The sequence below is a fragment of the Diaporthe batatas genome, assembly GCF_019321695.1.
Source record: "Diaporthe batatas strain CRI 302-4 chromosome Unknown Contig00013, whole genome shotgun sequence".
Taxonomy (NCBI): Eukaryota; Fungi; Ascomycota; class Sordariomycetes; order Diaporthales; family Diaporthaceae; genus Diaporthe; species Diaporthe batatas.
In genome coordinates, this window is record NW_025408560.1 from 1,804,396 (window position 1) to 1,819,771 (window position 15,376).

The window sequence follows — 15,376 nt, forward strand, 5'->3', positions numbered from 1 at the left end:
GGTGGTAGACACTGTGTTCGGTGACTACAAGCTTCGATCACTTGGGCAGAGCCCATTGCGTGATGAGACGGTCTGCTATAGGACAGTGTCCTCACTGTCCTAGGGTAATTTCTCATGACAACCTCCATAGAACAGCCTCCAGTGTGGACAAAACGTCGTGTGAGATGGTCCCAAGGCAGAGAATACTTAAGCCACAACAGGAATCTCCAGCCAAAAAAATGCCATAACAAGTTTGAGATCAATCCCCAGGTGCGAATCAACCACCATCACGAGACCCGAGAGTCCACAAAAGCGAGCTCCTCATCTCCAGCCCACGCACGACACGGACGTAACCCAATGCCCAGGACACAGAAAGAAGCACATGGATCGTAGCAAAACACACATCAACACACGTATTCCTCAAATCCAGTCATGGATAGATAGAAACAACAAATGCATTTCTCAGCAGCCAGCCCCTCTCTTTTCTCTACTTACTCACTAAATCTACCTACCCATCAATAGGACACCGGTACTCCCTCTCCCGCCCATACTCATCAACATGCCTCCTCGCCCCCGTGGCCTCATCCCGCGGCTGCAGCGCCTCGAGGCAGCTCTGGTGGTAGATGTGCCGGCACGCCAGCACGACCAGCGGCCGGCACCCCAGCTGCTGCTGCTGCTGGGCGGCTGACCCCCCGGCCTGCGGCGACTGCTGCTGCTGCTGCTCTGCACCACCCTCCTCCTGCTGCTGCTGCTCGTCATCATCCTCCTCCTCGGGCGCCGACCCCTCGCCGCCCCGACGGTGCGGCGTCCGCGCCTCAAACGACTCAGGCGTCATGGGCACAGACGAGTCCTTGCCCCCCTTGCCCCCGCCGCCACCACCACCCCCGTCAACCCCCGAAGCCCTCGCCCCGCCAAGGTGATGATCGAGCACCACCATCCCCTCGCGCCCGACCTCCTCCCTCCCCTTGCCGCGCTCGGCGGTCCGCCCGCCGCCAGGGCCGGCGAGCCGGGCGCGCCGCCTCCCCTCCTCAGCGGCGGCCCTCTCCTCCCACGCGTCGATGATCCCAGACGAGATGGCGCCCGGCCCCCAGAGCCGCACGCCGCAGGCCTCGCACGTGGAGCCGCGCGGCCGCCACCCGCGCTGCCGGAGCCCCGCCGCCCGGCGCACGCCCACGAAGAGGCTGCGCTCGAGGAGCCGGTTCGACAGGCGCAGGATCGACTCCTCGTACGCGTACGCCGCGAAGATGGACTGCAGGACGGCCCGCAGGTCCGCGAGCGTCGGGGACGAGGCCGCGGCCCTGGCGAGGAAGGCGCGCAGGATGCGGAGGAAGGCGAGGTTGTCGCCGACCGCGGACGCCGTGGTGGACAGGACGCGGGTGGGGCCGCCGCCCTGCTGCTGCTGCTGCTGCTGCTGCGTCGAGGGCGTGGACGTGGCGGCGAGCAGGGCTGTGAAGGTGTGCTGGACGAGGGAGCGGAGGAGGCCTACTAACCGCTCCGTGTCGATTTCTTGTTGGTGTGTGTCGATCGCGTTGACCTGCTTGCCCTCTTCGGCATTCGGGGCCGCTTGATTGGCAATGTTTTGGATCGAGCTTGATAGTCGGCGCGTGATTTGGACTGTTGCGTCAATGAGGCTGAGCCACAATGTCTCATCGGGTGACAGATCATCTGTAGACATGGACTTTTTCTTGCGTTGCCCAGCCGTCAATCTCTTTGCCGTCTTGGTCTGCCCTTGGCAGAGCCAGATCCCCACATGCGTGTACTTTTGCAGGCCTTTCAGAAGATCTGCAGTAGGGGCATGGATGTCTGTATAGGCGTCGTCCTCCTTACTCCCAGTAACAAGACCCTGCAGAGCAGACTCGAGCGTGTTCAACTGCTTGACAAGCCTCTCCATGGCCTCGTGTACTTGACCCTCGCGCGCCATCAGCACAACCGCTGCGTCAATGACGCCGGTCTCCTCCATGGTAGGTAACAGCTTGTCTAGCCGCAGATTGGTCGACTGCACGATCCCCACATAGTCTGAGACATGGGTGGGCTCATATCTGCACATGAGTTGGACATACTGCTCGATCAAATCTCTTTCGGCCGACGGTTTGAAGTCCTCCGTGCGTTCGACCGCAGGCTCCAGGATGGCCTTGAGGTAGCTGTACTGCAACTCTGGCTCGTCGTTGCTGGATTCCAGGATGTGGCGATGGAGCTCCGGTGCGTATAGTTCCACCACCTTCGCTGCCCGTGAAGGGTCGAGCTGCACCAAGTCTCTTGAATTATCCCTGATAACCTGGTGCACTTCTCCAATCTGACGCTTGGAAAGCCCCGTCTGCTGACGAAGACAGTTCGCGATACAGTCGAATGTCGCATCTTTGTCATCTGGGTCCTCAAAGTACGTCTGCAACAGCTTACCGTATTGCTTGTCGAGTCTGTACTGTCGTTTCAAAATTCGGTAGAAGCCGGCTTTCTTGAACAGCGGCATGAGCGTGGGCAGGTCGGATGGGTTGTATACGGACAGCAGATATTCAGCACTCAGTTGAGCATCGTCTGCGAGATCCGCCCCTGGGGAATTGCAAAGCCCAGTCAACACCTTGGTCAGGGCTGACCCTGGTAGTAGTAGGTACTGTGGATATTTGGGCAGATTCCTTGCGATGAACATGTCCAGGTAAATGGTGTCCTCAGCTGCGAAATCGGTCGGGTTCATGATCTCGATCAGGATAGAAACAATATACTGGCGGTCAACTGTGAGGCCAAATATTTGTTCTTCCGGCAGATCTCCCCTGGCCCCTCCGTTCACCTGCTTCTCTGGGGAGTCGTTCAAAAAGGAGTCCTCGAATGCCTCGTTCAGTGAGCTCAGAAAGCTTGGCGCATCGAATTTCAGGATCATCCTCAGATATGGAAATGATGGCTCGTCGGTCTGGTTGGATCGGGTGAGGAAACGCTTGTTGCTTCCCTTGGGCCAAGTTATGCTCTTTCCAGAGAAGAGAAACCAATAAAGTTCTGCTTTCGCCTTCATGGATCGTGCATGTTCGATCGCCTCGCCCGTTGGATAAACCCGACTGGTCAGAATGTAGGAAAGGTATGGGAATATCTTCAGGGCGTTGACGCTGGAGGCTTCCTCGTCCAAGATGTTTCCTGAGGGCTCGTCGTCCGCCCCGCGCATCAAGGGTATCAAAAGCGTCAGCAAGTCAATGAGCGGCGTGATGTAGTCGTCGAGCGCCTGATTCCAGACATAAATCAGAGCATCATAAAGGCCGTGCTGCTTGCACAGGCCCGTGACCTGGTCCAGGTCCATGGTTGCTGTTTCCATATGGCAAATCATCTCCTCGAGCCGACTCTCGAGTCCCTTGCCAACAAAGTGGGCGACCATGCCTTTGACAACAGTGGGCGGGACCGATGAGATAGTCCTCTCCAAAATGTACGATTCCATCGTTTCGAGAAAAATGCCTTGCACGCCGGCATCCTCGAACCACTCGTACATCTCGTCAAATAGGAAATCTATGTTGTCGATGCTCTGGCAAGCTGTAAAGCAGGTCTCGCTCAGCTCTTGCAGCTGGCTGTCGTCTACAGCTTCAGGGTCCCTCTGTCGCTGGCCAAAGGCATACTTCAAGGACGCGCTCATAAGCTCCAGGAGCTTGTCTTTGACCATGGTGTGCCGCACCTCGGTGTTTTCTGGCAATCCCACAGTGAGCTTGTCTGCATCTCCGGTGTAGTACAGCGTGGCCAGCTTAATAGCGCCAACGTAGTCGCCATTCTCCATCAGCGCAATGAGACGATCTGCCCAGTTTGACAGGGCCCCGATTGAGACATCGTTGAAGCCCATGAGGAAAATCCGGTTTTTGTACGCCTTGAAGCTCATGTAGAAGGCGTCGGCAACCACGCCGTGCATGGAGGTGTCTTCCTCGTCAAGCTGCTCGACCAAGGTGTGCAGCTGTTTTGAAAAAAGGTCGAAATGGTATATGTGTCGCCCTATGAGGTCGAAAGCCTCGGTCATTCGCATGCTGCGGTCCTCTAGGACGATCAACCTCTGGCTGATGGTGAGGACTGTCAGGACGGACCGGCTCAGCCATTGCACGGCCACAACCGCCTCTTCACATTTCCATCGGCTCCTTGCCTTGAATTTGAGACTTGGCGGTTTGTCCTTGTCTTCTGCGGGTATCTCATCGACGTCCAAGACGGTCAGTACATTAGACCAGCAGTACACGAGCTTTGCCTTGGCGGTCTGGCTGCCGGTTGCCGGATCCGCGACCTTGAGCTTGACAGCGGGGAACCACGAGAGGCACCCGGTCATAGCACTGTGAGCGGCAACCTCCTTAGGCCTCGCCGACTTGTGCTGTGTCTGTGCGATGGGCGTGGTAGACACGATGACCAGGAGATAAGGGGTCAGCATTGCAGTCAGGCCCATAGCATCTGTGGCACGCTCGATAGTCCCAAGAGGCAAAGGCGCAAATGCCAGAACCGTACTAGGCTTCAGAGTCTTGCCGGATGCGAGAGGCTTGGAGTCCGGATACCGTCCTAATATCCTAGTAGTCTTGACTGTGCGACCGAACGACCCAGTGCCTCGCGTTGCAAGATGTGAGAAGGCCATGCCCCTGTCATCAGCAGACACGAGGGCGGTATGTCTCGTACCCAGGAATCCCAGGTGAGTAATGGCGACGCCCGGCATGTGGCCATCCATCGTGCGGTTCTGCGTCTGCGCGGCGTCCAGGGGAGGGATATGGAGAAACGGGCGAGATGCACGCGTTGTGTCCCAGGTGAAGATGCTCCCGTCAGCATGCCCACCGCCCAGAGTAGTATGATCAGCCGATATTGCGATGGAGACAATGGCGCCGCACTCGACAGCCTTGGTGCCGGGCCCGATGATCATCTTGAGATTTTGGTTGTAGTCAAACATTAATATTATGCCCTTGGAGGTGCCGAGGACTATGTGCGTCGAGACGGCAATGCATGTCGGAGATCCAAAGTTCCTCTTCCCGACTTCTGAGAAGGCCGACCCGTTCAGCTTCCTCAGTTTGGTCCACCTGACGACCTCCCATGGCGGCGACGGGGTGTCGGTGTCACCAGTGTCCAGGAGGATCTGGCTAGTGACGGAGGCATGCCTGCTATGGCTTGTCAGGAAAGCCGGAGAGGATGGCCTTGGGGACAGGTTGCTCGGCGTAGAGATGCGCGACTGGAAGCGGCGGTCGAATGGTCGGAAGGACGGGGTCGGGCTGCCCATGCGTGGTCTCGAGGCGAGCGATGGGAGGACGCTGCTACTGGGGGAAGAAATACCAGAGCCCTGACAGCAGCATGATGACTTAGCTTTTGGATTGGAACATGACGCGGGGAGGGGCTGCGGGCTGTCTTACCTGAACTGAAGGAGAGCGATCCGGGATGGAGAGCATGGAGTCGGCGGGACTTCCGGCTCTCCTGGGCAGCGCGTCTACGGAGCCATTGTCGGAGGCAGCGTCCAGCTGGTCCTCAGCAGCAAGCTCCTTGTACCTGTGGGCGAGACCGTTGCCCTCGGAGGGCGGCAGGGTCGAGTCCTGCTGTCGCTCCTCCTCCAGCAGATCGGAGATGATGTGGTTGTGGTTGTGGTTGTCGGCGGGGTGGTCTGCTGCTGGCGCCTCCTCCTCCTGCTGCTGCTGTTGCTGCTGCTGCTGCTGCTGCTGCTGCTCGTCTCCAGCATCCTGGACTGCTGCAGGAGGGTCGGCGATATTTGTCATGTCCTCCCCAGCAGCATCTTCCCTCTCCTCTGACGATGCGCTCATCGGGACGGGCTGGTGCTGGGCATGGCTCCGGGCTTGGTTGTAGGCACTCCAGGGAAGTCCGGAGCTATCGAGATCGCGCGGTGGGATGATAAGTAGCCTAGAGGTGCCGAAGGTGGGTTGGCTGGTCTGTCACTTGGCAAGCTGGGCACAGAGAGAGACTATAATAAGCACGGTCGCATGGGTCGTGGGAGTGCGGCAACTTAGACAGACAGACAGACAGTGGCTTTTCTCGACTGAATTGGTCTAAGTGGGTGGAATAGTCAGTAGCCAGTCAGGCAGTCAGTCAACATCCTCATTCCTCTGTCTTCCCCCCCAATTACGCACACCTTCCCAGCCCACCGAGAGCTATCCGCAGCTAGACTAGCACGCAGGGGTAAGCGAGCTGGTACTCTGGTCCCTCACCTAGGCAGAGGACCACCGATAAGATAAGGAATCCTGGATAGCTTAGTCCAGGCAACCCATGCTGTGGACCTATGGTACATCCCTACATGGATTTCCACTGCATTAACATCACCTCTCCTCTTCATTCACACTTCTTTCTCTTCTGAAGCCACAATCCACACCCACCCAGATACCACCAGAATCTCCACAACACGCCAAAACCCCCAGAAACACAGCGGAAGAGTGCCTGGCCCTCACAATGTCGTCAATTGGGCCCCAGCTACCACCACACCTCACCAAGCGGAAGCGCAGCCCCGAAGACGAAAGCCCAGGCTCACCATCGGCCAAGACCCCGAGGCCCAGCAACGAGAATGAGATATCTCTAGACGACAATGACAGCGGCTCAGACGATGGCTACGGCCCAAGTGCGCCAAAACAAGCAGCGGCAGGTCCACAAAGACCATCAATAGGGCCATCACTACCACCCACAGCCGCTGCCGCCGCCCATTCCGATTCCGATTCCGATTCCCACGATGACAACACAGGCCCAGCACCACCACCAACCGCACCACAACAACAACAACAGCCAAGACGCGTGATGGGCCCAGCACCCCCACCAGCAGACCTATCCACCCGCCCAACAACAGCACCAGGCCCAGGCCCAGACCCAGGCTCAGACTCAGACTCAGACTCAGAAGACGACTACGGCCCCGCCCTCCCCGGCACCGCCCCCTCCTCAAGAAACCACCACCCCGGCCCATCATCCCTCCCAGCCCCAGCCGCCCCAGAGAAGCCCGCCCGCGACGGCTGGATGCTCGCCCCGCCCGAGCCAACAGGCTACCAGGAGCGGGACACGACCAAGATCAAGGCGCGCAAGTTCGCCAGCGGCGCGGGGGCTTCCTCCCGACCCTCCGGCGGCGGCGGCGGGTCAGGGATCAGCAGCATCTGGACCGAGACGCCCGAGCAGAAGGCCAAGCGGCTCGCGGATGCGGTCCTGGGGCGCGGCGACGGGGCGGACGAGCAAAACCAGAGGAAGAGCGGGTCGGGCGGCAGTGGTGGTGGTGGTGGTCGTGGTAGTACCGCCAGAGACCGGGCGGCCGCGGCGGAGCAGGACAGGATCCGCGCCTTCACGGAGCAGACGCGCGGGAGGAGCCTGGTCGAGGAGCACCGGGCTGCCAGGAAGGGTGGGGCCGGCGGCAGCGGCAAGCAGGCTGGCGGGGACGACGACGACGAGGACGACGACCCGAGCAAGAGGGCGTTCGACCGCGAGAAGGACATGGGCCTCGGGGCGAGGATCACGGCGTCGCAGCGCAAGGAGCTGCTGAACAGGGCGTCCGACTTTGGCGGGCGGTTCCAGAAGGGGAATTACCTGTGAGGGAAGAAGAAAGGCAGAAAGGCAGAAAGGCAGGCAGGCAGGCAGGCAGGCAGGCAGGCGGACAGAGGCTCGTCCTGCTTGGGGCACAACGCCGCGGGCGGGCGGGCGTGTGGACCAGGAACCCAAGTAGGCAGGTGCTCGTATCTGAAGCTCACCGCGCGGGATCATCACACCCGTGGACAGTAGATACCCACCCGTTTCGAGAAATGCACATATACAGCACACCCAATCACCCACCCTCAAATGCATGGGCAAGAAGACCTCAACAAACATATCACCACACCCCGCAGGACCAGACCAGAACGGCCCAGCTCTTGTCTTTGTGTTTTGTGTCTTCCCCCCACCCCCCGTGCCTATCAGCGACGGCAGGCGGAAGGGAAAGAAAAAGGGATCCCATTCGCAGAATGACTGAACGACTGACTTGACTGACTGACCAACCCACACCCACCCGGTCCCAGATGCAAACGCCGTTGGAGCTCCAGTAGTACAGACAGAAACACAAGGTACGGCTAGAACTCCCCGAAAAAAAGATTTCAAAATCCATCGAGGAACAACAACAGTCCACAATGGGGGGAGGGGGGGCAAGGAGACCAAAAAAAGGTCAGTGCGCTTGGTATCCCACCCCACCCCTCCACACCCATCCACACCCATCCATGCTTCCAGTCCATCCATCCTTCCTCCCTTCCGCGTCCTGGGGATGGCTTTCAATCCCGAGCCTCCATGCCTCCCTGTGGCCTTAGTCTCCCCCGTCTTCTCGAGAGACCCAACCAATCCATGGGGAACCCCTCCACGGGGTGGAGAAGCATCGAGACGAGCACACTCCCGTCCTGGACGACCCGGGAAAGAAGTTCGATGATGTCACGCCAAGCTGTGCGATACGTATGCATATATATGTCAGAATATGAGTTTGGTCCAGCAGCAGCCGCACGGTATCTCTTCCGCACCACAATGGCAGTAGACTGAAAAAGACCGCCCTAGTATGAAGTGGCCAATATCGGAAAGACAGAGATCCAGTATTTTGAGGGGCTGCTGGGTCCTGAGGTAGATGATGGTTGTTTGATATACAGATGTCGATTGGGATTGGTCGACAAGTTCCGGCAAATGTACTCGGGAGAGGGGGTGGGATTGAAGACCCTTTTTCTTTGTGGCAAAAATAATAACGTCAAATTCATAATTCTAATGCTCTTATGCCTGGTGTCATCTCGCCGCATCCGCACGAGTACCGGCCTCCAAGGCCGACGGTGTGACTTGTGCATTTGCGGCCGACTGCTCTTGCGCGTTGGACCGTCCAAAGCTGGGCAGTTGTGACCGGATGGAGGAAAGGAACCCTCCAGAGCGCGCTTCTGTGGTCTGTGCTGCGGCATTATCGGCCGCCGCTGGGGTCGGGCGTGATGATGGCTGCGTACCCGACCGTGAGAAGAATCCAGTACGCTGTTGCTGTTGCTGCGGCTGCTGTTGCTGTTGCCGCCGCTGTCGTCTCCCGTTGGTGTTGCTGCGCGACTGGGTCTGGTTCGAACCGTTGTTATCTCTACTCCTGCCCGGTACACCCATCCGTCCTTGTCGTCTCGAGAAAATCCAAGCAACACCAGGTCGAGAAGGCATGTTTGCCCTTGCCGTCCGCGGGTCTTGGGCAATCGAGACGGTCGGCCCAGCCTGCATCCCCTCGGCACCCTCGGGCTGAGGCTGACGCGGCTTAGGTGTGTAGTAATCAGCCTTGCAGAGCGGGCAACAGGCACGCCTACTTGTCAGCCACGGGTCGAGACACACGGCGTGGAAAGCATGGCCACAAGTCAAACCGCGGACATCATCGTCATCCTCCAGGGTGTCGATGCAAATAGCACAAGTGTCGCCGGATGACTCGAGCGCCTCTGGTGGTAGTGCATCGTGGATTTGGTCGTCCTCGTCTTCGTAGTGCTCATCATCGGAAGCAGGGGTGTCCGTCCTTGCTGGTGCTGTTGTGGCGTTGGTAGTCCCGTGATTTGTTGACTGTGCCTCGCCGTCTGCGGTGGTGGTAGGTGTGGCCTTCTCGGCATGCTCCGTGGTCGGCTCACGGGTAGTCTCTCTGACGATAGATGTCCCACTGGTCGCCGGTCTGTCCTCGGTAGATTCGCGCCCCTTGATCGTGGGGATGATGCCGTCTGCGTCCCGGATACTATTCGCGCGACTTGGTGGTTGGGAAATGCCGCCACGAGTGGGCAGGCCTTCCTGAGCACGGCTTGCGACCCAGTTTTTGTACTTCATCATGGGGAACTTTTCGTTGACCTCGTCCATGGTCATCAGCTTCTTCTCGCGGCGGCGGCGCCGTGGGTGCTGGGGCATATTCTCGAGGTTGATGGGTTCGCCGTCCTCACCCGTCATCCGGATGTTACGATTCCTGGCATTGTAACGGAAGCAGTACTTAACACCGACAATGATCCTGTTGGCGATCACGAATTAGAACAATGTGCCATCTGCACCTGCACTGCACTGCACCGCAGCGGCGATGCGATGCGCAGCTGTGAGGTTGAACCAAATGCTCACCAGAGGTTCGTAAACACCACACCAAAGCCGAGGGCTACGAAGAAGAGTAGTGGCGAAGAGCCCTGTCCGCCGCCGCCGCCACCACCGTTTCCATTACCCTGCCCATTTTGGCCGTTGTTGCCGCCGTTGTCAATCGGGGGTGTTGATGTCGGGGCATCGAACGGGGTAGTTGAAGAGGGTAAGCCGGAGGATGCCAGGGTCGGGTCGGGCGACGGGGTTGCCGAGGAGATGGCGCTGGTTGCGGCCTGGCGGATCTCGTGCTGGAGGGTGCGGACGGCGATGTTGGCCAGGGCGGCCAGGTCGATGTTGTCGAAGGCCATGGTGAAAGAAGAAGCGTCTGTCTGTCTGCCTGTCTGCCTGTGGTTGTGGTGGTTTGGGCTGCTCAGGGCGTACGGGGCATGCCTAAGCGACCGACGAGCCGCGGCAACCGACAGCAAAGTCAATTAAGAGGCGGCGGGTCGAACCTGGTCCATTGACGGAGACAAGCCGAGGAGGAAATCAGCGATCTATTCAAGCCAGCGCAAATAAATCCCTCTGCGACCACGAATTATTATTTTGGTTCCCGAAGGAGGGTCCGAGTCGGACGGGGATGGGGTGGGTGGGTTTTGAGGGTTGACGTGGAGAGGAGGAGGAGGAGGAGCAGAGGAGGCGGCAGCGGCGTAGAAGTAACTAAAAGTAAGAGGGTAGAGTAAAGTGGCGGCGGGTGGGAGGGAGCAATGTGATGAAATGAAACCCCGGGCAGAGTTGGAGGTTGGCTGGATTCTAGACGAGGGCAGGGAATGAAAAGCGGGCGAGGGCGGCGCAGTTACAGCACGTCTCCAGTCTCCAGTCCGGCAGCCAGTGCGTCGGGCGGGTGGGCTGGTGGGCTGGTGGGCTGGTGGGCTAGCCGACTGACTGGTACACTCAGTAGCGTACCTATGTAGAGTAGACCACCCTTACCACCTGGACAGGCAGGCAGGCCAGGCTGGACCGACCGCAACTGCACAGGCTCACGGCTCTGTGAGTTCTTTCTGTCTGGCAGGCCTTACCCAGAGAGGTGTGGGTTACTCGGGCGCTAACCCCGGAACGGGAGGCACAGGAAGAGGGAAGGAGGAGGATTGGGGGGGGACAAGCGGCCACAAGCCTGACAGGGTGGAGTCTGGACGTGTGCAGCGGGTCGAGCCTGTCGAGCCTGTCGAGGTTGGCTTTGGTCTGTGACGCCCCCCTCCCTCGCGCTTGGACTGCCTTGGGGCGGGCCGGCAGGGGTAACCCTCGCAGCCTGGTTGCAGGGCTACCGACAGTTCCATTGTTGTCTCCTTCTGTCTGTCTGGCGCTTGGGCTCCTGGGCTCCTCTTGCTGCTTGGCCTCGGTCTTGGTACCTTTTGAGGGTGCTTCGGATACGCTTCACCCCAGCTGGACCAGCAAGTTTCAGAACATGAGCCCGCCTATGGCAATTGGGCCGAATCACCGGCAGACGGGAGTTGCTGACAGGCAGAGGCGACGAGAGGCGAGAGAAAAGGCGACGGGACTATTGATTTGCCTGCTGTGCTTGTTTGGGTGTTTGGGGGTGCCCATCTGACTGACCGACGACACGGACAGATGAATATTGAGTGACATTATGAGACTATCATCAAGACGAGAGAGAGCATAGTGTGGCTTGCATGGATGCAAGGCCCAGATCTGACAAGGTTGCCATCAAGGGGGATCTGTGCCTGGGGTTGGGAAAGGACCAGCCAGCCAGCCAGCCCAGCAGGAGCAGGAGCAAGCCTGATGAGCAGGAGGCACGGCAGCTGCTGCACGGGTCTCACAATCCACGTCAGGGCGGGAGGACAACCGGCGGGAACATCAATTCAATACTACTGTAAAGGAAAGAGAGATGCCTCGCCCTGCAGATGGTAGTCTCAATCTCAGTCTCAGTCCTGGATTGCACTGACTTAATGACGGATGCAGTCATTATTTCGGGTCTATCTATGTACTTCCCATCTGACAGTTCAGCCCAGCCCCCTCCTCCTCCTTGTCGTCTCCTCCTCCGATTCGGATGCAGCCTGGCAATCCTACACTCAAATCAGCCAATGCATCTGCATCTCTACTTGCGGGCTCCTCTAAAAATTCCTGGGGACCACCTGCCCTGCTGCCCTGGTGTCCACCTTCCCACTGCTTGGACAAATGAAAAATGACAGAGGCCAGGTGGGTCCTGCCTGCATCCTGAGAGTCTGGGGAAGCTGGGAAGGAGCTCTCCCCAAGCAAGCGCAAGCGGATAGCAGCCCGGGCAGGATGCTACCAAAGTGTGTATGCGCAGGGTACACAGTAATTTGCTGGTGCATTGCATCTCTGCTCCATCTCCATGCGACACCACGCTGCACCATAGGCTGCTTGCTGCTGGTCCTGGTCCATCCAACGTCAAATCCACCGGCGACAGCGACTCACCCGTCTGCATTCAACTGTGCAGTACCTGCTAGGTAGTATGCATCAAAGCTTGTGGCCACGCGATGGAACTGCCGCCGCCGAAAATGGCCCAACCACAAGCAGTCAAGAGTCAGGTCGGCCGTGCCCTGCAGCTGAGGCAGGTCTCGCTGTCGCCGAGCCGTTCCATTCCACAGCAGACAAACGGGCAGAAGCAACCTCTCTGCCTCTCCAAAAAGTCAACCCAACTCTCCCAAGCCCAACACCATCAACCTTATCCAAACAAGACAGGAGCTTCTTTGTCGGCACATTCCAAGCCAGCCCTCGGAACCGAGAACTGCCTAGATACTCACCTAGGTAATCAACAATAAAGAATAAGCACCGTCTAACCGCCATGCTAGGCACGCAGGCACACGAACCTCCCGACCCTGACTCCCGACCCCAAAGCCGCGGGACCAACACCAAGCGCCAGGCGGCTGCACGGGCTGACGGGACGCCACACGCCGCATTTTTCTGAGGCAGAGTCCACGCCAGCCGTGTGCCGCAACATCAGACTCGACACCCAGAACCCAAAACCCGGCGCCCAGTAATACAGACCGCTCTGGGGTCGAAAGTCGTCGCAACACTGCATCACAAGAGTGCCACAGCTGCTGTGCAACTCGTCAGCCGCGTCTGTCGCTCGCCCATTCCTTCTGGGGTCGGTATTGCGACATTTTCAATAACACGACAAAGATAATTATAACAAAAACCAACAACAGACAATAATAACCCCCGAGCATCAGGTTGGTGCCACGAGCTGACACGGCGCGCGGCCTTTGCGGTCGGTCGACCATCGGGGGCCCGCATCCGACCAGCAAATGCAACCTCCTATGCGAAATGCGTCGGCCCCGCCCCTTGGCTACGGGACTGTGCGTTGCGGCGACAGAGGCCGACAGAGGCCAATACGGAGCAGTGTAGGGTGGGCAGATCCTCTGAGTTATTTGCAGAAATTGAGGCATGTGGGTTTGGCTCACACGGCCTGTGCTTTAATCTATCTCATCTCAAAATCGAATCTCACCAGCACAATCACCACGACGGCACGGCCTTTGGCTGAGCAGTCAGGCAGTCACTGCTGTGTCTGCATGGTGCCATGTCGATCATGTCCCGGAATCGCACTCCCCCAACGTCCACTTGACGTCCACGAGCGCTTCTGCAGTGTATCCCCCGCGCTGGGTTGCCCTTCAGGGTAATGATGGTGCGTGTACTCGCACATCACAACGTGGCGGTCCACTATGCCACACGTGCATCGGGAATAACGCGGTGCATTCCAAATCACAGTTGGCCCACGAGGCAGAATAGTTGAGTCATGGAGGTCACTCTAATTAACATTTCACGACAGTTGCCATACGCACCTCCGACTCGCGAGATTCATCAACACCAGCCGATGGATGCAGCCCGAGATACCGTCCCAGCCGTAGCGTCAACCCCCCTGCCCCCCTGTCGGGTCGCCTAACACAGACCATTAGCCTCCTCATCCTTCACAAAGGGTGTCAATGGAGGGGCCAAATCGCCTGCAATCCTGTTTCGGCATCCACAAATCCACACATTAGTCCACCCATGCCTACCCGTCAGCGGCCAGCACCACGAAAGAAGCAACCATAAGCAGCAGGTCCACGACGGCGATGACGGCGACAAGTCCAATGTGGCGGCCTGGCAGTCAGGCAGTGCTGTTTGCCCCAGAAAGCTGGGCGTTCTGGGCTTCTGGGCTTTTTGGAGAACGACCCATCCGGTTCGCGGGGACGAAAAGCCCAGCAGAGCTAGAACAACACAGCCCTATCACCAGTCGTGCGGGATGGGCTCTTGGCACCTTGGGCTTCCTTGACAACAAATTGTCATGCCGCAGTCACCTGCTCACCGTTATCACTGCCGCTGTCACTGACACCACACGCTATACGCCTTAACGTCTATACGTTCTTCCCCCCCGGGGACCACCGGGCGGGGCGAGAACAAGACTTTTATCTAGCCGTGCAAGCCGCGAGGCCGTGGCATCCGCTAGAGCCGAAGGGCTCGAAGCTGGTTGGTGTGTGTGTATGATATGATGATGAATGTGCTACCCGACCACTTGTCACTCGGCACCCGTGCACCGTTTCCGCCCATCCACGCCGACCCCCTCCCCAATCTGAGCCTCTGTGTCCACGTCGCCCTGGAGGAGGGGGTGTGGGTGCCGAGCATCCGAATCAGTCCTTGACGCAATGGAAAAATCATCATGTCGTGAACAGAAGCATCAGTAAAGCAAGGATGAAAATGAAGTCTCAGAGAGATTCTTCTTGTCCCACAACCAGTACCCGCACCTCGGAGCACAGCCACGCAGCTCGGGGTCCCGGCAAGCAGACTGGCAGGCTCGTGGGTAACACCTGAGGAAGAGAAAATTCCTCATGGAAAGTCCCGGATGCATGGGCACCGGCAACGGGTTTCCGCCACGAGATCTCGAGATGCGGTGTCACCCATTGTGGGTATCGCCTAGCCTACTCAGGTGTGTCCTGGGTGCTTGTTCTCTCGTGTGGTCTTGCACCACCTGGGGTAGTCACCCCCAGGCCCAAAACAAGCTTTTTATCCTTCGTCAATATCTGGTGACAGGCCTACAGTTAACGTCCAACTTCCCCAGTCGTTCGTGCGCACTGCCTGCCTGTCTGCCCCGTGGCAAGGCCATGCGACTGGCTCGGTCGGGTTTAGCTGTGGGAGATATATCACGCATCGATTCGCCCAAACTGATTAATTACCACAGTTGGTAACCAACCCCGGCTTGTATGAATGGGAGACAGCTCCGGGGAATTTTCTGGTTGTGGAACACAGTCGGGTCAGGAAGGATGAAATGAGGCCATTTGCACATCGTTTGCAGTTCGTCGCGTGTCTCATTAACGGCCGGGCCGGCCGGCACTCACTTCTAACTAGTATGCTTATCTTTTTTTGACTTTGGCCCTGAGACGGACTGTTTTGGTCAAACACCGTCTGGCCCGTAGAATGA

At 58.4% G+C, this 15,376-nt stretch overlaps 3 protein-coding genes across 3 annotated transcripts; 1 reads left to right on the top strand and 2 right to left on the bottom strand.

Annotated features, from left to right (window-relative positions):
- Positions 1-416: 416 nt before the first annotated feature.
- On the bottom strand, positions 417-5,987 carry KVR01_010670 (CORVET complex membrane-binding subunit VPS8). The gene is made up of 2 exons (XM_044785546.1): positions 5,313-5,987; positions 417-5,242 (listed from the first exon to the last, which is right to left on the bottom strand). The coding sequence occupies exons 1-2, from the start codon at positions 5,712-5,714 to the stop codon at positions 488-490; spliced, it is 5,157 nt and encodes a 1,718-aa protein (XP_044640829.1). The 5' UTR covers positions 5,715-5,987; the 3' UTR covers positions 417-487.
- A 238-nt stretch (positions 5,988-6,225) lies between these two features.
- KVR01_010672 (uncharacterized protein) lies at positions 6,226-11,106 on the bottom strand. Its single transcript, XM_044792862.1, has 2 exons — positions 9,991-11,106; positions 6,226-9,886 (listed from the first exon to the last, which is right to left on the bottom strand). Exons 1-2 carry the CDS (start codon positions 10,308-10,310, stop codon positions 8,668-8,670), a joined length of 1,539 nt encoding a protein of 512 aa, XP_044640831.1. The 5' UTR covers positions 10,311-11,106; the 3' UTR covers positions 6,226-8,667.
- KVR01_010190 (uncharacterized protein) lies at positions 6,355-7,470 on the top strand (the record flags this gene model as incomplete). The annotated part of the gene is made up of 1 exon (XM_044790304.1): positions 6,355-7,470. The coding sequence occupies one exon, from the start codon at positions 6,355-6,357 to the stop codon at positions 7,468-7,470; it is 1,116 nt and encodes a 371-aa protein (XP_044640349.1).
- Positions 11,107-15,376: the final 4,270 nt, after the last annotated feature.

Coding starts and splice junctions, on each gene's coding strand:
- KVR01_010670 (XM_044785546.1), bottom strand. CDS start 5,714: ATGAGCGCATCGTCAGAGGAGAGGGAAGATGCTGCTGGGGAGGACATG. Junction 5,243..5,312: donor ATCGCTCTCCTTCAGTTCAG/GTAAGACAGCCC, acceptor TGCTGCTGTCAG/GGCTCTGGTATTTCTTCCCC.
- KVR01_010672 (XM_044792862.1), bottom strand. CDS start 10,310: ATGGCCTTCGACAACATCGACCTGGCCGCCCTGGCCAACATCGCCGTC. Junction 9,887..9,990: donor GTGGTGTTTACGAACCTCTG/GTGAGCATTTGG, acceptor GATCGCCAACAG/GATCATTGTCGGTGTTAAGT.